At 39.0% G+C, this 26,495-nt stretch overlaps 1 protein-coding gene across 5 annotated transcripts in view; it reads right to left on the reverse strand.

Annotated features, from left to right (window-relative positions):
* TRPM6 (transient receptor potential cation channel subfamily M member 6) overlaps nucleotides 1-26,495 on the reverse strand; it is a 57,407-nt gene that overhangs the window by 25,107 nt on the left and 5,805 nt on the right. For 2 of the 5 annotated variants that reach the window (XR_009969044.1, XR_009969043.1), the window contains exons 2-16: nucleotides 25,217-25,351; nucleotides 24,672-24,725; nucleotides 22,146-22,286; nucleotides 20,283-20,417; nucleotides 18,441-18,721; nucleotides 17,162-17,390; nucleotides 16,446-16,601; nucleotides 13,944-14,078; nucleotides 12,782-12,910; nucleotides 10,490-10,741; nucleotides 9,362-9,536; nucleotides 7,684-7,798; nucleotides 5,789-5,988; nucleotides 2,906-3,038; nucleotides 22-1,154 (exon numbers count right to left, since the gene is read on the reverse strand). Coding sequence is in view for 3 of the 5 variants with exons in the window: in XM_062641635.1 (XP_062497619.1) it covers nucleotides 22-1,154; nucleotides 2,906-3,038; nucleotides 5,789-5,988; nucleotides 7,684-7,798; nucleotides 9,362-9,536; nucleotides 10,490-10,741; nucleotides 12,782-12,910; nucleotides 13,944-14,075; nucleotides 16,446-16,601; nucleotides 17,162-17,390; nucleotides 18,441-18,721; nucleotides 20,283-20,417; nucleotides 22,146-22,286; nucleotides 24,672-24,725; nucleotides 25,217-25,351 (3,400 nt within the window). In the remaining 2 variants the exon portion in view is untranslated. The remainder of the gene's footprint in view (nucleotides 1-21; nucleotides 1,155-2,905; nucleotides 3,039-5,788; nucleotides 5,989-7,683; nucleotides 7,799-9,361; nucleotides 9,537-10,489; nucleotides 10,742-12,781; nucleotides 12,911-13,943; nucleotides 14,079-16,445; nucleotides 16,602-17,161; nucleotides 17,391-18,440; nucleotides 18,722-20,282; nucleotides 20,418-22,145; nucleotides 22,287-24,671; nucleotides 24,726-25,216; nucleotides 25,352-26,495) is intronic. The other 3 variants (XM_062641635.1, XM_062641626.1, XM_062641642.1) reach the window with 3 other exon arrangements.

Here is a 26,495-nt window from a genome sequence, read left to right on the forward strand (position 1 = left end):
GGTGTAGTGTTTTATAATTACCACCAATGGCCTTGCAGGATTTCCCTCTTTTCTCTTTCTTAGTGGACTGTAAGCTGTTGCTCCTGCAGAAACTCCAGTCCCTCCAGTGTGGGCTGATCCAGAAGGAGGTGCTGCGTTTCAGCTTGTTGTGAGAGATGAAGCTTCTGCGATGTGACCTCTCTGAGTTGCAGAAGGGCTTTGATTCTCTTATCTGGACATGCCCGGGAGGACTACCAGTGCAACTGCAGTCACTGTTATAGGTGGAATGTATGCACAGGGCCTTCTTCTTTGTTTCTGAGCTAAAAACCCCTTTTTCATCACCTTCAGAAAATCCCCAGTTCACATAACCATCTTTAGTTTTTAACCTGTCATCACAGAAGGGTGCTGCATTCTTTTCCATATCCAGTGATGGGTGAAGACCAAGAGAATGATCAGCCTCTATGGCATTAGTCTTTTCTGACAGCAAATGAATAACAAAGTCTCTCTGGTTCCATTCATAATCTTCTGGCTTTTTTCCAACAAGGCTGACACTCTGCAAATTCTGCTGCACAACAATGCTACTCAGTTCACCTCTGAATGCATGGTCCTTGTACTTGTCAGGAGTGCTCAAGAAAGACAAATTTAAGGTGACATCCTCAGAGAAAGACCCTCCCTGATTGTCAGGGGGCACCAGCAAAAATTGTCCATATCTAGGGGTTGATTTAGTCTCAGAAGATACTCCTGAAGTGAGTGTGTCACTTTCTATCTCTATCTTTTGAGAGCTGTCTTCTACCTTGTTGCTCTCCACCCTAAATACATGGTCTTTGCACTCTGATGGCCACTGACTCCTTACCAAGCTCCGTAAAAGGGAGGATGGCATGCTGTAGTAGTGGTATTTCTTATCATACAAACACTCCAGGCTGCTCAAGGTCTTGGAATAGAGCGCATTGCTCCAGCTATGGGGCAGCTTCCTACAGCTTTGAAGCTTTGTGTCAGCCAGTAAGGCTTCTTCCACCTGCAAGGTGTCTACAGCTGAAAGCACTTTCAGGATGTCCACTGTCAAGGCAGACAGGTCTTGTAAATGTCCTAGCTGGCTGTCCAGGGAAAGTAAAGACTCCTTGATACAAAATACTTTCTCATGCACTTCTTTAAGCTGCAGAAACATCTCCTCCACTCTAAATAGAAAAAGAAAATATCATGAAAATACCAAAACATAGATTTTCACTTCTGTTTGCCAGATGATGAAGGAAGCCATTAATACATTTTAAAAAGTCAGTTCACATTTCAAAGAGCCTTTTTTTTTTTTTAATGGTGACTTCCATTCACATGAATACCTATATTTGAAGAAAGCAATCCAAACTTACAAAACATCAATCAAATTACTCGGCAAACAGACAGTGACTTTTAAGGAAACAAGCTTTTTCCTCAAGGAGTATCTGTTCCAAAAAACTGCTATTTTCCTATTAATGTCCATTCATTTCCATAGAACTACTAAACATGGACAGCAAAACACAGCTTTGGAAATGCTGCACCGACTATTGCATTTACAGCTCTAATGCATCATAATGAACTTCCAAGGCTGCTTCCTGCTGTCACTTCTGTAAAGTATGCTTCTTGTCACTCAGTCATGTCGCATTTCTACGTTTCTTGTGTAAGCCTAAGAACATGGCTCACACAAACCTTCAGATATTTTTACATTTCTCAAATACTGAAGACTGGTGGGAAAAGGGTCTTCCCAAGAACCTGTCTGAACTCTGGGAACAGTCTCTTCATCAGTCACCTTCAGGTAAAATTCAAAAGCCCAAAAAGCAAACCGTTTTTTTCTGGTCTTCAAATCCCCAGTGCCTGGAATTATATCATTTTAACCAAATAAATACCTTCAGGCTTTCTGAAGATACACTCTCTGGTCCTCTTAACACTAAGACAATGATAAACTACCTGCAGGCAATATGCAAAAGTTGTTCATTTCCTTTCTCACCGAGTAACTAAAAGACATAGTATTTAACCAGTAGCTGAATAAAATCAAAGACCAGTATTCCAAAATATTTTATTCATCTAAATTAATTTCTTGTTTTAATGTTATGCAATGCTGTGAAGTGTGTTTAACTTTTGCACTAAGGAAAAAATCCTCTCCAGGTCTATATTTATCCACTAAATGAAATCTTTTTGCTCTAATCTATTCAATGTATGAACAAAGCTACTTATTTCATTGCTTTTGCAGGGAACATTCATTTTGCTTGCATGTTTTATTTTAGTATGCAGAAAATAAGATTATGAATACACAAAGATTAAGAAGCTACCTTTCTTTAGGCAAAACAAATTTATTGATGAGATCAGTACTGGCATTCTTTAAGACTTCTTATAGCACTCACTTTCTTTAACTCATCACATTAAACATAATGGCGGGTCTGCCACTGATTTCAATAGAAAGCTAAATTAAGTCAATACTGAGACTTTTGAAACCCCTTTGACAGTTGGGTATTGATATTCTGCAAAGACTATACTGCAGTTAATGCTACAATGGCTATGTGGTTATTTCTGTAAATAGCACTTATACTTAATCACAAGCAATACTCCTGAAGTGTTCTTACACTGCTAAGCCTTTAAATAATAATATGTACTGTATATCATACTCTGGATTTTGTGGTGCCACCTACTCTGCAAAAGTGAAACTGACCAACACCGTACTGTTTATTTAACCACCTGTGCACTGTACACAGCTGGGGCTGCAATTCTGTCAGCAAGGCATCCCAGCAGTCATGCCATTCAAATAGATACGTTACATTTCCATCAAATTAGCAAGGCCTATGCATGCTATTGATCCTCCTGTTCACAGTGGCCATACCTGCTCCAAAAGCATTAGCTTATCAAAGTTTTTTTATATGACAAATGTATATAAAGAGCACAAATTTGCAGCAAAACACACCTTTCTGTTGTCAGACGAATTCTTTCACTGTCACTGGAACTCAGGCTTTCATTCTTCTCATGAAAATATTTTTCCACACACTGTTCCTCAAAGTCATGGAGCTTCTTTAACTCCTCATCACTCAGGTACAGCTCTGAACAAAAGAGATAGGAGTCCGTATGAAGCATGCCGATAAATGTAACTGTTTATAAGCACCCATGATAAAAATAGAAAACTGCTGGACCTGCTTTCCTCCCCCTCCCTGGAGAAGAATGAGTCAGATGTAACTTACAAAGGTTTCACTGTAATTTGGTTCAGGCATTCATTTAGATCTAGTCACCTATAACAATTAGTCCTTTCAGGTACTCAAAGCTACAAAGCTTTTTTTTCACCTAATATCTTCCCATGTTCATATGTATAAAACATTAAGCAAGATTACTGGGTGACGAAAGAAGAACTCATTCAAAAGTTTCAAACTCCACAGCTTGGGCTGCTCATGATGCTATTCTTCTAGCACACCAAGACTTCTGAGAGAACAGATTGATTATAAGTCAGTACGAAGAAATGCATGCAGTGGCAAGCTGCTTCTCTGATCTGAAATCTGTATCTTCCAAGTTTCTTTTTTCTTTCCTTTTTTACATGCCAGAGTCCTCACTGTACTTGCTAGAGGTGTATCAGTGCCAAGCAACATGCCAGTTTATCACAACTATATAGTACCAGCCTGCAAAACACAGCTCAGCAGGGAAGCCCACTGCAGTGTTCTGGGGTACCCCTCTAACTCCAAATAAGACTTGATCACCTTCTAGACTCTTTTCCCCCCTAATCCATCTGTATTCTTGCCTCCAGGATTTTACTCTCTGTATCTCTGTATTTTCATTGATTTTCCACAGGGTGGCACTGGATACCCACTACTAAACCCAGTTAATTATAATCACATCACAATTTAAGTAGAAGAAATGTACGAGGTAATACACAGGCATATAGAAAAGGTATTTAGAAAAGGTACCTGAACAGGAAAAATGTCTCTCTCTGCTAGAAGGACTTTTATATGTGCAAAGCAGTGTTTCAGTTTTTCTTGTGCCTACTGTACCATAGAAGAAAGATACCCTCTATGCTATGTCAGTGACTTACACTATGCATGCATATAAAATAAGCAGTTATAACTTCAAAGGCAGTCTGATGTATCCAGTCATGATGGAGGAGCAGAGCCTAAGAGCAGCAGTAAAGTAGTTCAGCATTGATTAGTTAAGCCCATTTTTCAAAATCCGTAACCACCTGTGAGTGTGCCGGATATCTTCAGGGACTCATGGTCAGCAGAGTGAAGCATAACCCAGCAGGGTATGCTCACCTGTTCTTAGACATCAATGATGTACACTGCAGCAGGAAGGATGAAGCTATATAATGCTATGGGCCAGCCTTTTCCAGTGTTTTTTTGGATAAGGTTACAGCCACCAGCCGCTTCTCCTCCCCATTCTCCTGCCTCACCACACCAACCATCAAGCTCCATGACTGAGTATTCATTCCTATCCCAAAATCTTGTTGTCCCCTCCCTGCAACAGAATCATAGAATCACAGTATAATTTGGGTTTGAAGGGACCTTAAAGATCATCCAGTTCCAAACCCCCTGCCATGGACATGGACACCTTGAACTATACCAGGTTGCTCAAAGGACCATCCAACCTGGCCTTGAACACTTCAGGGATGGAGTATCCACAGCTTCTCTGGGAAACCTGTTCCAGTGTCTCACCACCTCATAGTGAAGAATTTACTCCCAATATCTTGTCTAAATCTACCCTCTGTTTAAAGCTATTACATGTTGCCCTGTCACTACATGCCCTTGTAAAAAGTCCCTCTTATATTTCTTCTAGGCCCCTTTTAGGTACTGGAAGCTGCTCTGAGGTCTCCCCGAAGCACCCAACTCTCTCAGCCTGTCTTTACAGGAGAGTTGCTGTAGCCCTCTGACCATCTTCATAGCCCTGTTCTGCACTTGCCCGTGCAGGCCCATGTCCCTCCTGTGCTAGGGGCCCCAAAGCTGAATGCTGTACTGCAGGTGAGGTCTCATGAGAGCAGAGTAGAGGGGGGAATCACCTCCCTCAACCTCCTGGCCACAATCTTTTTGATGCAGCCCAGCACACAGCTGGCTTTCTGGGCTGCAAGTGCACACTGCTGGCTCATGCTGAGCTTCCCATCAGTCAACACCCCCAAGTTCGCCTCAGGACTGCTCTCAATACAGTCTTCACCAGGATTTGTGCTTGATCTATACTAAAATAGCTAGGGCTGCTCCTAGCTGGCAACAGTTGGACAAGAAACTGGCATCACCTTAAAGGGCATTATGAAGGACCCTGGGATGGAGAAGTCCAGTTGGGAAGAGTGAAGGAGGTGTGCTTCAGGTGCAGTGATGAAAGGGATGGAAGCAGTGAGGAAGTGAGAGGTCCCTGTCCTCTTTCTGCACCTGCCATCACTGGCTCTCCTTTGTCTTTGGGCTCTGTGGCTACTTTCTCTTGGGAATTAAAAAGGAATTGTTGGTCTTTTCAGGACAAATGCACAGAATATATACCTGCAGTATTGTTTACTTTCTTTCAAAATAAGGCTATTCATCCTACAGAAGAAGTTACTGTCACTTTATTTCAGCTCAGAGTTGTGATGTGTCTTGACTGAAGCACAATATGCAGTACAGCAAAAGCCAAATACAAAGAAAAGCATTCCCCTAGTCATTTTTTTCTTACAAGAGTTCTTAGGCAGGCAGGTTAAATTCAGTTTTGCTAATAAAAACAGCCTCCTACCCAGAGAGCTACTCTACTCTCTTTTTTTTTTCTTTGACAAACCAAGCTACAAAGTGATGGGAGGCTGGCAAAACATTTCTTATTAGCTATTTTGTTTGGTCCCCAGCTTAGCTCTGCTTACTTAGTCCAACATCGCCTTCCTCTTGATCCATCTCATCTGGAGGTTGATGGTGGAAAATGCAGTTTATCAGAAGTCCAATGTGGCTCAGAAGGATGAATGGTGGAGGCAGCCATGGCTTCTCATGGTAAGTCATAATGTAGCGGTACCTGTTGTACTTCCAGAGCTTGTTTGATATGGATTTCAAATCAAAATAAACATTGCTGAGAAGACAGAGGGGGAAGGAGTGTAAAACACTCCTGTGAGGAATACTCCCAAGACAGCACAAGATGCTTGTCTACAGATCTATTATGACACTGAAGAAAAGTCTCATCCCTCCAGTGAGGTAAATCAGCTTAGCAACTTTCATTTAACATAGCAGTAGCATGTGCCTGCAGCTACTGTACTGAGAATGAGATCTTCAAAGCTGCCTAAAGGATTTGGAGATCCAATTCCCATTCACATTAATGGGAACTGGGCAAAAAATATCCCTGAAGTGGCTTTGAAATCTCAGCCAGATTATTTAAACATTAATACATAGCTTAACTGAGAATTCAACATTGTCTGCCTCTTTGGACTAGATTAAAGGTAGAAGTCAGGCTAAGGGAAGAATATTAATAAAACAGTTCTGTGCAATCCCCTAAACAAAATATTTGCTCCAACAGGCAGCTTCACAAACAATTCTTCTACAGGGTACTCTTTGGAGCCATGATATTATTAAACATGCCTGTTGTTGCACTGAATAACTTTCCGTATCTACTATCATAAACCCAAGCACAGGAGTGTTGGATTCTTCCAGTTGCACTGGAGGGGACTTCAGTTGCACCGTTATGCTACACACCTAATATATAATCACAAAAACATGAGCTTTGCTTCTGGGAGCATAATTAAATGTATTGCTCATACCCATTTTTGGTCCCACTTCTGGAACAATCAAATCACTAAGCAGAAGATTTAATATCATCATTGCTGAAGGTTTAAACCTAGAAATAAGTCAAATTATAATTTCACAGCTGCATATTAAGAAAAAAAATAAAAAATTACGCCTTACCACAATTTCAGGAAAGGGATTTCTAATTGGAAGTGGGAATAGAATGAGTTTTGGTCATTCGCTTTTCTTGAATATTAATCACTACATTTCTCCATTTGATTTTTCTTTATTTTTAACCTACAGCTGACTTCCAACAGTTTTCTTCACCAGAAATAGGACTCCAGGAAAAAATAATTAACTGCTTGGGTTAGACCACTCTTTACTAGAATTTTAAATAAATTGATCCACTACAAGGATTTTCGTGTTAAAACTTGAGAGATTTGAATTACTATGAAGACACTGACTATAGTGTAATACAAATTACTATAAAATTACTATAAAGACCTCTCCTACTCTGACAGCAGATATTTAAAAAGACATAAAACCACTACATTTAGGTTTCAGTCTAGAACACACCAACTTGCACCAAACAACAGGACTTTTCAAATTATTTCCTAAGGGAAGAGCATGCTTCTACAAAGTCATTATTCTCTTCCTTTGAATACCTTCTCCATCTGCCTGACAATTTAAGTCTTAGGCTACACTATGATGAAATGGGCAGCCCAAGATGCTCTCAGCACAGCAAATACAACTTTTAGGAACAAAGGACAAATAAACCGGTTTGTTTGCCAGCTTGTTGTCCACTTTCAGAGAATTAGATTTTGTTTAAATGGCAAAACAGTTTAGGTGTCTGCTTACTGTCTCCTTCCTCCCACTCTCTTGTTTCCACTGTGCTTTTTTTATTCAGCTTACCCCCATGGAAGATGGGTAAGAACCACCACCAACATGCCCCCTGCTGGGGTACTTTTGGTGAAAAGTTTTTGTGGAAGTGTTGACAGAACATCTATTAGTTGCTTTTGCTTTGGCATCAATTTACCATGGTACCTACTTAAAGAAAGCAATCAGCAAGTTGACCATGATGATATACTGCACAAAGAGGTAGACAGCCTGGAGGAACGGCGTGAGGAAGGAACCGGGAGGACAGTCTTCATTGGTTTCACAGACTGAAAGTGAAGAGTATACAGAGCATGATTAGAATGGAAATCAGAACAAAGCACAGCAATGGCATGTGCTCCTCTTTTGCCACAAGAAACAGAATGGTCCTTATTACTTTCACAGAGATACATTATTAAATTCCCAACTAAAAAGTCTACTCCACTTAAAGGAGATCTGAGACTTCTTTGTGATACTGCTGCTCCGTAGTTTCCATTGCAGTTCAGAAGCTATCCATTTCATGGATACAAGTTCTGATGCCAGTCACCCTGACTTTCTGTTAACGGGAAGATTATACAGCTGAAACGTATTTGGGAGATGGCACATATTCAAGTGAACTGAAATCCAAATCTTTGATCCTTAAAGCAAGCGGCAAAGATTTCACTGACTCCACTGTGGAAAGGACACAGTGCAAAGGATACTTTATCAGTATTGGAGTGTTATTCCTTCAGAATTTCAGTAAGATCACATGTACTCATGTGCAAAAGGATATATGGCTACTAATATTCATAAGATGAAGCAATAAATCATAGAAATTAAGGGATCCTTCTTAATGTTTTTAAATTGTCAAAATACTTTTCACTCTTTATGATTTTTAATTAAATTTTAGATCTTTGATGAAATTTTAAAACGCATTTATAAGGCAGCAGCCCTAAATTGATGACATATTCCACAATATAAAGAGTCACTAGAAAAATTACAGCTTTATTTGGGAAGTGTCAAATGTTTAGCATTAATAAGTGATTAAATGGATTAAATTGTGAAACTTAATAGTGTGTTTTCATTAAAAGAATTATGACATATAACCAAAATACATAGCCATCATGTGACTGTTTCAGAAATAGTAATAGATATAATACCTAAAATTATGTTAATGAATTAGGTCTATGCTGAACTATGTGTGCTAAATATATATATCTACTTGCATACCCACTTTTCTATTTTAGGGACAGTTTTACTTGTACCCATCACTTAGCAGCATGAGAGTGCCTTCCATCTGTAATGCTGAAATAGTTCCTGGAGTGCCTGATTCTTCTCTGGTACTGAGACAAGGTCAAAACCATAATCATTGTGTTCAACTGGTTTATCTGTTTTTTTTTTAATGATGCCAGATAACTCTTACACCGATGAAAAATATTTTTTTCTTTATTTTTCCTTTTTGTGGTTATCATTTTATGTTTTCTTCCTTTAAGGGAACTTTGTAGTCCTTCCTCCAAGAGATCAGCAGCTTTGGATTTGCCTAATTAGAAATCCATTTCACTGCCAAGATCCCCTGACCATGAACTAGCTTAGTATTAGTTCCTATGTGCTTTGCTCTGAGCTTTGCAATATACTTAATTTGACAAGCTAATGTTGAAGGTTTTAAAGCTTAATCTTTATTTTTTAACAAAGAAACTAATATTCTTACCTTTATTCATGCAGTATTACTCACTAAGGACATATATATACTGGAATCAAAATTGTCTGAGAAAGAATAAACTCCGTATGTAGTCTAAACTCTAGTAACCCAAAGCAGATATGTTTCTGCACATATTAAATTTAAGGTGTTGAGCTGTACTATGAAAACTACCTACCATCTATTTCTCCAGCATAGACCTCACCAAACATCATCCAGTAAGGCTGAAATACAATGTCTCGTGCCAGAGTCCAAGAAGGAGGTTCTTCTGGTGAAAGGATTGCCTTTCGTGACACTCCAAAACTCAACAGGACTATGGCCATCATAACTACAATATAGAACATGTTTGCTGTCTGGAAGATATGTGTGCATGAAAGAATTAGCTGTGCTGATTATATGTAAAGGAAATACATTTTAAGGATGAGTATCAATCACTGCTTTTCCAAACCACAACAGAGAAACAGGGCTAATAATCTTAGTGCGCTAAAGGAAGTAAAAATAACATTTCTATGACCTGGATTATCCACGTGTTTTGTAGAGGCTAGAGTCACCCTGGACCAAGAAGGGTAAAATTTCTGCTTGCCTCTCAAGTACCTCTTAAGATCTTAAGCAAGATTTGAAAAATATAAAGACCTTATGATGGTGCTTTTTCCTCAGTGGAATTTCCTCCAAACTAAGAGCAAGAAATAGCAGTGAAAATTATTTTGCCTTCTAACACTGCATTGGAATTACTATGCAAGACAGAATATAAAAGTATTAACAACATAGTTCCCAATAACTGAGGGAAGTTACTGAGGGAATCTGCAGATATCCCTCAAGACTAGGCTGCAGTTCAGCAGTAGTTCTTATACCAAAAGAGAAAAAAAGATTAACTTTGATCTCAGAGAAATTTTGCCAGCTAAAATGGGATATAATTATTTGAATCAAAATGTAAAATACTAATGAGACAGTTTCCAGGAGCTAGGGGAATTATCTACAGTAGTGAGCCTGTCTGCAAGAGACAGTGATTTTTCTTTCTCCTATTATCAAGCTGGATCAGAAACTCAATTCCAATGCAAACATTCTCTTAGGATCGAAGCAAAAATGGCTTTTGTGAATAAATTCAAATAATGAAAAAATTAGAACTGAAATCTAATTATGGTCAACTTACAAATAGAAAAAGATATGGTATTTTCAGGTAATACATTCACTATGAATTAGGTGACCTCTCCTTTGACCACCATTCTTTTCTGTCGCTTCTGACCTTTACACATTACTGTATAGATGCCTTAACTACAGAACTATTTCTCCAAGGTATGATACTTACCATTTTCCCAATCATTGTCAGGTATAGGCCAGCATGCTGATTCACAGCAAAAAGATCAAGGAGCCGAGCATACCAAAATATTATATCCAAGCAGTAAAGTAGCCTCCCCGCAGTTTGAACAGGGGGTTTGGACCAGCGCAAGCCAAAACCAATCATAAATAGGATGATAGCTATAGAATCAGTAAAATTCCAGTATTCATAAATCCACACCTTCACTTTTTGGAGGAATTTTCCAGGTTCCGAGATAAATACCTGAGTAGAATGAGGAAGAAGGGAGGAACAAAACAAAACTCCATTAAAATCACAGACACCTTTTTTTGTCTAAACAGTTTTATGATATTTGAGAATGTGCAATTTTTTTCCTTTTTTTTTAAATTTTCACAGTCCTGTGTACTGCATATTGCCATTCACTGACAACTGAAGTTTTTAATTGCTCAAGTATGCCACACCTAAGGAGCAATTCTGAGCCTGAACCTATTCAGTAAAGAGCGTGCTCCTCAGCAGAAAAAAGCAGGCAGTATAGACTTGTTATGCATATCTACTATTATAAATTAACGAGCATTTTCTAGAGGGATGGTCATCACCTGCAGTAGCCCTTTTGTAAGCCTCTAAGTCATGGAAAGTACCAGCCTAACCTTGCTGACGGAAAAATAACTAATGCTTTTATTTCAGACTGAAAATATAAAGAAAGATCCTTGTATTCCACCAAGGACATGCTAAAAAAAGGAGTGCTGGCAAGTAGCAAGGTAAAGAATGAAATGTTCACCTCTTGAACTGTGAGGTGCCCCAAAGGGATTTTAAGCTTCACTGCACAAATGTGTGAAGTGGAATCTTTGAGAGACCATAAATAAAACCTCTGCACATTACACAAGAGAAGCCAATTACACAGTGCTATGTAAGATCATACTGATAAGTTCCAAGCGGTGAGATTTTGAAATGTTACGCCCTGCTCCTGAAAGAATTTACGCATATGAAGACATTAACATAAATAAGTGAACCTACTCAGTTCAGCTGGACTAACTCACATGAGGAACTAGTTGCAGGATCAGGGCCTAAGGCTTTAACAATTAGTTGATACAATCTAGAGAAATAGAGGTTTGCAGTTACATATAACAAGGCCCTCAGCAGTTACTTAGCTGCATGTGTAAGACACAGTGTCCTATAAAGTCTTTGCCAGCAGACCAGAACTAGTACATGTACAAAGAAAATCAAGTAAAAGACATTAATTTCAAAGTCTCCAATAAATTTCAATGTATAGAACAGCTGATATTTCCACTGCCCCATCATCAACATGATGCAACAGCACAACAGTGATTTCTAAAGTGCTTGCTACTTCACATTTAATTTTTAACTCAATTTGACAATTCTCATGTTGATTTTTTAAATTTTATGCCTTGCAGACACAGAATTTGAATGTTTATCCAAACTTCACTATACTTCCAGCATTTCTGCTGTCCCTTGAAATTCTTCACCTCCCTCATACTGATGTCACAGTCTTCTGAATGATCTGTTATAACAGCATCCTTCATTCAGAACTGACTGCTTTTTTACATTTTATTCTTCTAAAAGTATAGCATTTCAAATGTCATAAAGAAGATGATTCACACTACTGTGGTTTACTAGGTGCTGATTCAATGAAGATATGTTCAATAACATACAATAATTTGGGAAATACACAGCTGCATTCATCTCCACCCTCAGGTTTTGAGTGCAGATTGTGTTCAGAAGCTAAGACTTAATCAACTGAAATTAATTGCAGTTAATTTTGTTTGGAATGTCATTTTTCCATGCTCAATGAGCCCAGCATTAAAAGTTGATGGTGGGTGCGTTTTTTTCCAGTTTCATTTTAAGAGGGTCAGTTAGACTTGATAGAGAGACATAGATTATTCAACACATAACACCTCTTAATTGGCAACAATGTCAGCACTCAAATATCTACAGACAAATTCCACATTTGTTATAAGAAATCTAATGGTCCACTTGCAAAAAAATAAATGAAACAAGTGCCTAAGGGCTTCAAATCTCAGTTCACCATTATCACTCTCAAGCAACCTGCAGCTTTCCACTGGCTTTTCACTGAACAACAGAGATTTAAGGACAGATTTTAGAATTCATTTTCAAAACCTAAGTCTTCAAGTAGAAGACTTCTCAGACATAAATGTCCTGTATAATTCTTTCCTCTGCTAAATTCTCTACAAAAAGAACGGAGGATTTGGCATTCTTCAGTTTATTTTTATTCTCTGGTTTACAATATATTCTCTATAGGTGAGACGTGTGAATGAAAAAGCTTACCTCCCTGACTTTTTCAATGGCAGTGCTGAAAATATAAATGATAACAAGCCACTCTTGCACACTTGGTCTTGGTTCCATCTTCACCAGTACAGTGTAAGTGAAGAGCATGAGAAAAACCATGTACGCCATCTGCAAAACACACCATATACAAACCATATGCACAAAAAACCTCCAACAAATTTCTGCAAATGTACTAACAGGTAATTAGCCTGACCATATGTATTCAAACTAGTGGGTCATTGTCAAATTTTTGAGGTCAAAATCTTTCCTCCAGTTCTCCAAAGTATGTTTATGGGAATATCTTTAAACATCGCTTAGAAATTGGTGCTTTAGTGCTGAAAAATGGGAGCAAAAGTTGTACTATTGCAGCATACGTTCACGTAGGCTCCAAATGCATATATGAGACACACTCTTTTGTCTGCACACACCACTTGAATGTAAAGGCAGCATTATGCTTTTATCTTAACCTTCTACAGGAGCAAGTAATCATTCTACTTGATTCACTGCTGGTTAACCAGTGCCTTCCAAAACAGAGGAAGAACAATATCAGCACATATTTTAAAGGTACCAGAACATGCTATAAATGTATCTGAGATAACAGATTAACAGGTTATAAAGCAGTTAGCCACACCCTGTAAAAGGAGTAACAGTTTATGTACATAGTGGTCTGACCCAACAGGCAGACTAATCTTAAACATCCTAAAATCTACTGACACAGGGTTAATTACTAAATTTGATTTAACAAATGCATGTTTCTCTATAGCAAATGGTCTCCTATAGAATAATATTCACTCCTTCAGAAACAGCTCCTAAAGAAAGGGAAATGAGTATCTGTGAGATACTTAAGGTATTTAAGGACAGCTTCAAATCTATCTCCGCATGTGCAATTAACCACTGTAAAAAGCTGTGCTCTGTTTAAATTTCTTTCTTTTTTTCTTTTCTTTTTTTTTTTCTATTTTTGGTTGTGTTTTTAATGCAGCTGCATGATTTTGGCAGAAAAACGTTTCACTCAATAGTGAGAGAAATATTCAAGTGTCTTCCCATCCACTCCCACCACTAAATGGCTGAAAATCCATGCTAGGCAAAGTAAAAGTCACATTAAGTGGTGTCTGAAAGATCAAAGGAGGGTTTTGGCATTCCAAGTTTCAGCATGATGACCAACCGTGTGAAACCAGAACTTGACAATTGGTGCATTGTAGAACTCATAGAATTTTCTGGTCCCAGGCAGGTTTCCTTGTCCACCGTCTACTTGGCTTTCATCAGACTTCTGAGCAACCTTCTCCACATCATAATCCTTCTTTAAAAGGAAACAATATTTTTAAAGTAAGAAATCATGGTCTACGATTGCAAAGGTTGTGTCATGTTAAAGAGAAGACAGGCACAGATGCTTAAGCTTTGTTCTGAAAATACAAACCATTACTGTAACTTGATTTTGTCTGGTTACAACCATTTCATCTGCAATAATCAACATGCACACTTTTCCACTATAAATACTCATTTAGAGTTTGCTTTATGACTACAGGCAGCAGACTGGGTGTCAGCAGACCTGAATCAACTCAAGTTTCTGACACACATTTCTTTCAGTCTTTAAGCAAAGTCAATCACCTTATGTCTCACTTTCCCCAGCTGTGAAATACAGATAAATAACAGCTCCCAGTATGACATAACTGCATTAGCTAGAACTCCACTGACAACTGTGAGACATTTTAAAATAAGGGAATGAGCACCGCATTTCCACTCATGTATACAGTTGCACAGAAAATGTCAAGATAGTGAAATTCTAAATACAGAATCTAATTGCTATTTTTGACACAGTGTACACCTGATTAGAAGATGAGGATGAAATAAGTACTCTCTTACAAAAATCTGCCTACAAAATTACAGTTAACTTCTTTAATACCTTCAGTAAAATAAAATATATATTAAAAAAAGGCAAATACACTTGATTCTGTATTCAGAATTTGACACTTGTCTGAGTACCACTGTGAAAGTACAAGTATCTGATTGCTGCTGAAGCCTAAGAAGCACAACGACACACAGAAGTGGGCAACTGATAAAACTGTAAGATGCTAAAAGGAGTTTTCAGAGACAAAGGAGAGAGGCCTGGGAAAACTATAAAAAGCTAGTAGCAGGGCAAGGCTGAGGGAACCAAACTGCCTTGTTCAGTTTTGTTTTCATGCTGGCCAAATTCCTTGACTATTATCAATGCTAAAACTTACTACTACTAGACATCTGTAGTACCTCATTTCTTACGTGACATAGTTACCCATACTACATAACATTTTCTTGGTTTATCAGGGGAAAACTGGTTTTTTTTTCATCACACTAGACTCAGAAAAGTGCTAAACTGGAGAATATGATAAACAGAATCATCCTAATCTGTTAACATCAGATCCTCCAAAGTGAAGGAGAGAATTGTCCCATGAAAGAGTGCAATTTCCAGTTGCAGAAGGTCACTGGAACTCATGACTGTATGTGAATGATGCTCTATATGGCACATGAACACTGTTGAAATTGTCTGTTAATTTTTCTATTAACAGAATTTAATTTCATATCAGAGTATTTAAGAAAAAGCCACAGCTTGGCCTTTCATCTTGAACAATGATCTATAATAGACAAAATCATAAATTAAGCTTATTGCTAGCCCAGGAAGGAAGCAGCCCTGCCTGTGGCAGGTCAGAAAAATGCTTACACACATTGCTGTGTTGCCTTCTATCAAACCACAGGGGTGCTGCAAATTATAACTGTCTTGTCCTCTGTATCACAGCTTCTACCTAACCCCATAAATAGCATTTTTGAGCTATATTAGAAAGGCACGGGAGGAGATAATGGCTTCCAGCATTTTTCTGCATCAGGGAAATAAAAGCACAAGTATGGCATTGGCAGGCCTACCATGCTGCTCTGAAAGCCCCCAACAACAATCGGCTTTTAATTTTACACAAATTCAAAGTTAACTGAGAAGGTCCCATGCTTATCTGCTGCAAGGTAAGCACAGCAGAGCAAAGAGATAGCCTGACACCTCTCACCACTTGACAATCCTGCTTTCACTGGTTAGCACCTCACCAACGTTTATCCTTCTGGATGTCAATTCTCCACGCCTGCTGTCTACCTCAGGCTGAAAACTTTTGGAAATTTTATGTTCAAGGAATGTTTTGTGGAGAATGAGAAAAAGAAAGGACAGGAAATTCTGCATTGAGAGTTCAGGACCTGAACTGCCTCACTTCTGTCAGGATCTGAACTGCCTCACTTCTGCTGTTTCCCTGCTTTGGACAACTTGACTGAGCAATATGAATTGAATTTTATGGATGTGATTTTTTTTTTTGTATGATATAGAACCATTCTTTGATTATTTGATATACAAGATTACATAGGTATTTATACGCAGCTTGAATAGACTGTGCTCTAAAATACCTGTGTAAATGACAGATAATTATAATCTCATTATATTTCTTTAAGGCTGGGAAGGATTTTCGCATTATGGCCAGTACAGAAGTGACACCCAGAAGATAAGTAACTTGTCCAAGGTCACTTCAGTCTCCCCAGCTAGGGATTAAACAGTTCCTGAGAGCTGGTTCCTGACACTTCCAGCTGGTCACCCTCTCGTCACTTCTCAAGATTATATGATGGTAAACAGACAGCTCCTGACACAGAAATGCAGACTAACCAGAGATGAGGCATCTTTAGAGCTCACTGGGCTCTGATCCCCATGGTACCATGTGAACTGATGGAAGTCTTGAGACTGAGGCACATGAGACATTTCTGCCTTGCTTTTAAACTCCAGCATCAAGATGGTGGGAGGCAGGAGAATACTCATAATGACCTAAAAGAAATACACGAGTTTCAGGAAAATAATTCAGCGGTGATACCATAGACCTGATACCACAGTCAGCACAAACCTAGTAAAATTCTAGCCTAGGAAGGAGCCCTGATCTAAGGAATCTCTGTATCACACCCCTACAGCTTTCAAACTAATGTGCTGCTCTTGACTATTTTGTGGCTTTGAATAGTGCCATCGTATCTGGGGATACTTTAGATACTGGTCCCTATATCCACAGAACATTCCTCCCATCAGCAGCTTTGCCAGAGAACCAGCAAAGCAGGGCAGTGAGAGCAGGTGGAAAGTGACTGAAGGGTGCTGAGAGAATGGGAACAGCAAAAATACCCTCACAAAATACATTCTCCTAATGTCATCCCGCAGTTACTTTTGCAAAGAAGTAAACTAGAAGCAAGTATTTTTGTTTTCCCTCCCTGCCTTTCTTTTCTCTTTCTTTTCTCTGCACATTCCAAACCATGCTTAACCACATCTCTCTGAAGCTGCATTAGATATGTTCATAACCACAAGACATGTATGAAGCATCTGAACAGCTAGATTGACGCTACCTTAAACCAGGAGTTCTTCCGCATCTTCAGGCGTCCCATCCACATATCAGTCAGCAGCATCTGTGTGCAAGTATGGGACACGAAAGGCCTCAGCCCCACAGACACTGCTAGTTTTAAGCAAGTTGAGTTGCTCCAGTTTTTTAGTTCATAGGTCAGCAACTTCATGGCCATCTGCTCATTTTGTTTGAATGCTTTCTCCAGCACATCTAAGGCAAGTTGCCCAAATTCCCTAGAGAAGAAAGGGGCAGAAGAAAACAGTTCATACAACAAGGATCCATTGAAACTCAGAATCATTGCTGCAAAGAGGCTGGTTTGAGAAGTCCATTAATTAAAATTCAGCTAACAATCTCAATAAGTATGCTTTCTCCCATTTTTCCCATTGTTTTATCAATATATCTAGTGAAAAGTAATTTCAGGAGTAAACTTAAATATTTAGCCCTATTCACAAGATTTAGGGTCATCCTGTTTTATGGGGTTTTATTTATTTTGTTCATGATCCTATTCAGTGATCAAAACAGACCCTATAAAGTTCTGTGTATTTCATTCAACATCAGATTCATCACCACTGTGGGCGAACATTGCATGCAGTTGCAAAAGTCTCTTCTTTGACACTTTTTAAACATCTCTGTAGGGAAGACTCCTCAAGGAAGATACACTTTCCTTTAAATTAAGCATTGTAGCTACGTACAAAGCAAGACAGCACATCTTATTGTACTCTGAGGCATGATGGCTACAGAGCAAAAAAGTACGCCATTAAGAAGAAAAACTACCAGAAAACACAAAGTGAAACTAAAAACTGGAAGAAAATTCTTGGTCTACTTCTTGTTTTATGCACTCAGTTATTTCAGCTTATGTTTTTCTTTAGGTCTTACACTGAGCAGGATTTAAGCACTAATTTTAATTTGTTTATTACCACATGGTACAGGTTTGAAAAGTCCAATGCATATGTGCCATATGGCCTTTTAGCAAGTTGAACTGGAAGGGAAGCTATAAGGGAAATCTCAGTCTTCGACCTGAGCATTTACCAGACAGTAAAGCATGCATTACTCACATATTTTAGCTTTCAGATAAACAACTAGGTAACAAGCTAATAGCTTTCCTTTAACTCTTGACCAGACTGATACATTATATAATATGACTAGCATGCATCTGAAAGTATTTCTTTCACGCCCAATAGTACATGGTACCACTAACCCTACAGACTCTTAGTGGATTACAAAAATATCTAACCATTCTAAGCACTGCAGATAATTAACAGAAGCAAAGGGAGAAGTCATACTTTGAATACTTCTTCAGTTCTTCTGAAGTGTCATCCACCATGTTGCTCTGTTTAGCTTCATGTGCCATTGCCCTGTAGAGTTTACAAGCCACAACGGCTTTGACCATGGCTTCCTCTCCATGCTGCCAGAAGAACATTGCCATCTTCTGCCTTTTCATTAATACTGCCCAAACCAGGAGGTCATTATAGGGGTATATAAAGCCAGATGACTCATAGTTCTCTGCAAAGCTTATACCCTCTTTTGATTTCTTCTTACACTTATGGAAAGCAGTGGTTCTTTCCTATAAATTTGTTTTTCAAAAACAGAGAATCTCAGTGAATGGCTGAACTTCAGATTCAAGAAAATAAAAATGCATGCAAGTCTGAATTACAAGGAGCAAACCATTTGATCATTATATATGTTTAAGTTACAAACCACAGCTGTGATCACATTCAGATTACCGATGCTAAGAAGCTGGTAACATTAGTGGAGAGAAAACACTCCTTCCTCTGTACCCCTGTCATATATAGCCTTCCCTTCCACTGTTGGGAAGTCTCCAAACCCCATGATACCAAGATTCACTTGGTAGGTTGAAATATACACAATGGACCATGAAGGCTGTGTAGTGACCTCATAGCAGACCTTCAGCCATAGCTGAATGAGGCCTACAAGGATGCTGGAGAAGGACCCTTCACCAGGCACTGCAGTGACAGGACAAGGGGTAATGGGTTTAAACTTAAACAGGGGAAGTTCAGGTTAGGTATAAGGAAGCTCCTTACTGTGAGGGTGGTGAGGCACTGGAATGGGCTTCCCAGGGAAGTTGTGAATGCTCCATCCCTGGCGGTGTTTAAGGTCAGGCTGGACAGAGCCTTGGGTGACATGGTCTTGAGTGAGGCACCCCTGCCCATGGCACTGGGGGTCGAACTAGATGATCTTAAGGTCCTTCCCAACCCCAACCATCCCATGATTCTATAACTTGTCATACTTACAGACATTTTTTACTGTCTTCCATATTTGCAATGTAGACTTGCTATATATTCATGTCTGGATATTTCTCCATTAAAGGCAAAAAAAAAATCCTATTGATACAAGTGAGATACCTCAGTGCTATAAGGGGTTCATTTGGTTCACACTAATTCCAATGCAGCCATTTCAATTCATTCTACTTTGTTTTGTCTGTCAGATATTTTATGTGGCCATCTTTGCTCTTTTATCATTATTTCTCTGAAAGAAAATATTCTGTCATGATTTTCCAGATACAGAATCACCTAGGTCGGAAGAGACCTTTAAGATCATCAAGTCCAGCCACTTACCCCAGCACTGCCAAGACCACCACTAAACCATGTCACTGAGGGCCTCATCTACATGGTCTCTGAACACTTCCAGGTACAGTGATTCCACCACTCCCCTGGGAAGCCTGATCATGCTTTCTGTGAAGAAATTTTTCCCAATATCCAATCTAAACCTTCCCTGGCGCAACAAGCTTACTGTAACACTTTAATAAGCAACCATGAGAAAACATCAGGAAAGTCACAGAATTCCTACCATTGCTTCCAAATAAGAAGAGTTTTCACACATGCTTGATGTTCAGAAATAAGGTAATACTACATTTCAGTGAACAAAAGCTCTTAGAAACAAATGGATGGAAGTTAAACAGAATCACAAGGGGCACCTGAGCTTGATATCCACAATAAAATTGCAAGACGTACTTCATGAATAGTGAACAGTAAAACGTTGCTTCTGCTTGAATTTAAGTAGAATTATGATAACTAACAGCCTGACCAGCATGTCTAAAATCTCTCAATAAATTATTAGCAGTCTAATACATAACAAGCAAAGTCTAGAATAAGCAATTATATTACCTTGTATTTGTAAGGCTGTGCTGTTCTGAAGAACTGAGAATGCAAAGTACTTTCAGCAGATCCCATTCTGCTAGCCGACTGATTACTCTGATGAAGAGAATGAGACAGGCTCTGGGAAAAGCTGGAAAGCACTCTCTAGATCCGAAGGCATACCATAAAACACAAGGAAAGAAATGCAAATTAGAGATTAAGTTTGCCTGTACTTACCTCTGACTGCAATGGTGTCTATAGGAACTGATGTTATTCAAAGACTAGTGAGTCAGCGATTGCTGTAACTACCACAGCAGATTACACCACTGAGGAAAAAATACCCTGTTTCATATCTAATTTTAAAAATATATATTTTTCTGAATCTCTTGAATTCAAAATACTGATTTCCCCAGTAGCATCTACCAATTACAACAACACGGCTTGCACCAGATTGGAATCATCCAACCTGGAAGGTCTTCAAACATGTACCATAAAAGGTGCCATAAGTCCTCTAAAGACAGAAGTTCTCTGAATTTTTTGCTGACCATTTCCTCTGAAGAACAGCATGTCTACCATCCCTGGGCATTTTGTTCAGTGTTGATTCAGAGGGAAGGATTTTAAGAGCTAAATCACTAATACTCTTCCCTGTGGTTCCTAGTTATATGATCATGTCATATGACCTTCACCCTTAACCCATACCTGTTAAGGTCTTACTTCATGAGGATACAGTGAAGAACTTTGTAACTTCTCAAATATCTCTTTTTAAGCATTGCATTAAGCCAGTGACACATAGAAAGCTCTGTCTCTATGTTTCTATTCACTTCAAGGAACAGTTTTCATTATTTCTTCTCATTTTCTCAGATCCCCCTGAAGTTCTTCTATTAGTCATGAAAGCAGTACATGGCGATAAGAGGGTTTTGTTGTTTGTTTTTCAACATATGGAAGTACTTCAATCAAAGCTCAGCTCTGCTTTGACAACTGAAGAGAATTCTTACGCAGTAAATCAGCTCCCTCTGTGATGTTGGCAATGTTACTCAGCTAATTTATAGAGAAATTTAAGCTGTTTTCAAGTTACTGGTTTTGGAAAGTTGATGGGGGAAAGTTAAGTGCTAGTATGTTTGCACACTGTTGTTCTGAAGCAGTTTGTTTGTTTGTTTGTAGAGGTGATGCTGCTGATATGCAGGCATGGGACAATGCTATGCCATAATGTGAAACACTTAAGCATCTAGAAGGTGCAGAATGGCACACATGTCCAAGCACAATCCCTCTGCCTGCACAAAGCCATTGCATCATGGATGCAGCCTGGCACACCCAGTATGAGGCTTCCCCTGTGATGATCAGTGTATAATGGAAAAATCTCTGCCAGGCAAACAAAGCTCACTGGCCCAGGCAGGAAGATGCAGCACAAGCACTGAGCTGCTTCTAAAAGGTAAGAGCTTTGCTCAAAAGTAGGGTCAGGATTCTCCATGTTGCTCTTCACTATGCTATGCTGGCATGCTCTAAGTCTAGCTCAATTGCTGTTGAATTCACTATTTTCGTGACATGATTCAAGCTTCAAGGCCGAAACATGCAACTGCTTTGTAAAAGAGAAAACGGTGGTTGGTTCAGCCCTGCTGATATTTATTGATGGATGACAGACCAAGAACACAACCTGGCTACCAGTCACAAAGGTAAATTTACTGACCTACTAGTTAATCTAACAATCACCAGTGGTCTTGGGGGACAGGGAGTAGCTTGGGGAGTGACTGCCTGTTTTATTTGCAACCTTTCCACAGCTGGCAAAGAGATTTATGAGACAGACAAGCATCATCTGAAGACACGAACCATAATGACAACCTGAGCTAGCTTTTGACTTTTCTTGGTCAACATTGGTAGCCATTTCACAGAATTTACCTTGTGTTTCCTGCAGAGGTCATTGTAGAGAATTCGGAAATGCTTCCTTGTGTAGCTGCTCCGGTAAGCTCCACCAAGGAGGTATTCTATCACCAGCCCAATATCAATCAGTGATATCTTGTAATCCAAAGAAAGAGTATTCTGAAACACCAAATGTCACACACATTTCATGATGCTATTACATGCATCATTCAACCATGTCAAAGCCCTACTACTACGAGGGGAGTCTGGAAAAAGATGCAACTGAGAGCTTCTGCCTCTGTCAGGGAAGTGTACACATTCATTAGGCATACGAAACTCCCCTAGGAGAGAGAACACAGGCACATCCACATTTTCAGCCTGAAAAGTGTGACATCTATAGCCCACTGTACCCCCATAGCATAGGGATGTATACTGCAGTGCTCATAAGATCAGCTGCGTTCAACAGGTAATCGTTCTTCAGGTTAATTACCAACAGCCAGAGAGACTGACAAAAATCTTCCTATAACAAGAGAAAACTATCATGGTATGATTTGCTCATTAAACTAGTTCCATAATTAAAAATTAAGAAGTGGCTGAAGCATGTATTTGATGTTGTAGAATAATTCCCAGAGACTGGTAATCTCTTGAAGAGGCTCAAGACTGTCATAACAACTAGGACAGCAGCTGCATGTGTATTAGTTATACCTTCTGAGTCTCTTGCTTCTGTTTAAAGCACCATTTCTCAGTTTAGGTCACTGTTCTTGCAAGACACAAGGTTTGTAACAAATTCTCTGAAAAACAGATTATCTTCCATGCAGATTTTAATGATCATTGGTAAAACCTTAAACCACAACTCTTGGAACTGAAAAATGGGCCTGTATATAGATGCGATCAGAGGGGATATGTATTCTTAACAGGGTACATCTTTCAGACTGTGAAAAGTAATTTTCTTCATTAGACTGAGGTTTTCTTCAGTAGACTAGTAGCAAGCCTCAGTACAGCCAGCTAAGGCCACCCAGTCCTGGGAACAGAAGGCACCAACAGGCTGAGCACACTGGGGCAAAAGCAAGTCTCACAGGACAGAGCTTGTCAGCTCTGTCATTGAGAATTAGGGAAGTATTTCTGACAACCTATACTTGTAGATACTTGTCTTCACTAGGAAGCATTTTTTTTATGCTATCAGGGCAAACCACCATGTATCTCCATTCAAATCTAGCAGCAGCAAAGCTGGTGACACTAATGGAGAAAATTTTCTGAAATCCATGGTCACATCACTTTGCTGACTGTCCTGGCTACTGTGTTACCATATTTAAAAAGATTGCAACTGCACAACCCATCCACAGAACACTTACTCATACTTCCAGTGGCTCAGGTGAAAAAGGCTTTCCAGCCTCTTTGCAGGTCCCAAGTGAGTTTAGCTTACCCAACAGCAAAGTAAGTTTTGAAATTGTGCACCCATTTTCTATGTAAATTCCACTATTCCAATTCAAGTGCCAAAAGCTACCCTTTTTAGATCACAACCTGAGTTTTCCTATAGTGTCCTGAGATGCAACCAGGCCATGGGGTTTAGGAGAGGGGTCATATCAAGGAGCAAATCACTTCAGTATCAGTGAGAAAGACGTTATTTCTCAGCCTGGGAAAGTTCAATGCATTTTCAACACTGACATCTTCCAGATCTATCACATAAGACCTCAGATATGCTCATCGGTCTGAGAAAATACAGAAAATAGTTTACTATGGAGACCAGAATACCCTACACCTATCTACCAAGCCACCAATGAGACTGACATGAAAGTCACCCACAATAAGAAAAGCAGTACTAGAAACCCCACTACTTGAAACCACAGCCTGCCAACAGTCAGATTTATAACTGTGTTTTATCTTAACATTTATACCCAGGAAAGAATTAGCCAATTAATCTAGTTTTGGATTTAGGCATCTCGTGCAGCGGAGACTGGATGCAAAAGGAACAGCTCATCCCTTTCTAATCAGCGCTGCGAGGTAAAGTAGATTACAGAAACACAAAATAAATTAACTGCGTAGCTAACTAACAAAGCTGCTACTAAATTACTAATGGAGGCAGTGCTCCATGCCACAGTCATCCACTGCCACCTTCTGTTCTCCTAGGCAATGCAGCGCATTAAAATAACAGTATTTTGTCACAGTATCTTTTTGTTACTGCTCAACAAGGAAACACATTTTTAGCTTTGGGGAAAAAAAGAAAAGCTTAAAGGCATGAGCATAATTACTGCACTAATTCACTATGTGTTTTGTACAATCAATTCATAATGCCATTTTAGTAACTTTATAATCTGATCTACACAAACTGCCTAGCTTTCAAATTAAGGTATAGGAAGTACCCTTTGGAGCATTCAGTAGTAGTATGCTAGTTAATTGCATAGAGGGATCAGTGGGATGAAAATAAAACCATTTAGTAGATACAGAAGTGTAGTAACGAACCCATCACTTCTAAAATTCCCCTGTATTACTTAGTAGTAGTGTGCCTATGGACACTGACGTTCTAAGCTATCATTTTTGCTCCCCAGAATTTCCTGAGTCTATTACCTGTTTCACATCTTGAACTAGGTGATGCAAAAGTAGGTTTGATGGTCCTTGCTTCTGTGGTGTGAAAAGACAGTAAACAAACATCGTTGTACATTGGAATATCAATACAGTAAAATAAAGCAGCTAAAAGATCGTCAGAGTAAGTTCCTGTGATTCAAACTCCACCCACAAACCTCTTCAAAAACTTTTCAAGACTAATCTGCAACACCTCTACTATCTTAAATCTTGACATATTCTACAGAAAAGTTGGTATCACTTTGCTTAAATGACAAATCATTTTCAGCAAGATAAGCATGTATCACTCACCAGATTAAAATCATATTTCTCATGAGCCTCAGGTGAGTACTCAGTCTGGTTCATGTCAAAGAATTTAAAATAAGAAGCTGTGACACCAATCCAAAAATCCAACATTATAATAAGAAATTTTCAAACCCCTTTTTTTTTTTTCTCAAAAATGTGGCCTAAATATCAAGTCTCCTAAGCAAAAAACAGCATACTTTCTAGCCATTCTTACCGAAAGTTGTATGTGGTTTTCAAATACTCACTGTATTGTAGAGTTCCTCCAAACGAGATATGGTAAGAAAACGGTGCATGTTCACTCCATGCTCTATTAACAACTTCACAAAATCCACACGGTCCATCACTAAAGCATTCAGCATTGCCTGTTCCAAGGCACCAACCTCCACAAGAATGGAGATGAAGGAGAAGCTTAGAAAATTATCTTCTTTTGGAAATTAATAAAACATTCCTGAACAGCCTGATTTGCCTTTACATATACTTAAAGTGCACAGTACAAAAGGATAACATGCTTGAGGAATCATCTGTGTAAAAAAATCCAACAGAGTGGGAGTAAAACTGAGTCTTCATAAACTCAACATCTGCAGAGACTTATACAAATCTAACTTTACAACCAGACTCTGATAACACATTCCCTACTCTTTCATTCACTTCAGAAGCTAATGTATGATAATGCAGGAGGTGGAGGGAAGCTTTTCTTTTTTGATATATGACAAAAGCCAATTCAAGGTGCTGTATTTCAAGATCTCCCTGTAGAACTTGAAGTTCTTTAAAGCAGACTTCTTTTCAAATCTGACAGAGAATCTGCATTAGGATAAACTCTCTCAAAGACACCACAAAGCAGAGTTCTACCTACAGCAGTGTCCAAACAGTGAAAGCATGGCACTTCCACAGAGCTCAGCAGGATTTCTACATGCAAAATAGCAAAGGAATTGGACATAGGAGGTTCATCTAAATCCACAGAAGGAATTTTTACAGAGCACATATGAACAGAAAATGCAGTGGGGTAAGCAGAATGAGGATGCTGGCATACAAATGGGGCAGGTATGGAGCAGGTGCTAGTGCTAACCTGGCACCTGAAGGAAGTCCATTCCACATATATCTTTATATTTGGTGGAAATAATGCTAAAAAATGACCAATAAATGTTACAGAATTGTCACATGTGAAAACTTGTGCACTGCTCCTGAATTATCAGTGTTTCCTCCAGAAATATTTCAAAGTGACCACTCTTGTATTAAATTTCCTCCAGCAGTCATTCCTTGCACTGGCAATGTGTCTAAAGAGGTTTAAACAGCCATCTGGTAACTACTAGGGTGACATTATTCATTATAAAGTCCATTTGAGACTGAGTTGACATTTACGCAGAAACATGGCTACAGCTGCTTACAATCTTTACCTTCTGAACATTTAGGACCAGAGTTCTAAAAAGAAATGCCCACAAACTGTACATAAATGTACATGTTTCCTTAAAACACTTAGAAAAAGACTAATACTGCATGAACAACACCTAAAAAATTGGTGCTTAA

The sequence above is a fragment of the Pezoporus occidentalis genome, unplaced genomic scaffold (assembly GCF_034315485.1).
Source record: "Pezoporus occidentalis ecotype Australia unplaced genomic scaffold, CSIRO_AGI_Poc_V1 ctg117, whole genome shotgun sequence".
NCBI classification, from domain to species: Eukaryota; Metazoa; Chordata; class Aves; order Psittaciformes; family Psittacidae; genus Pezoporus; species Pezoporus occidentalis.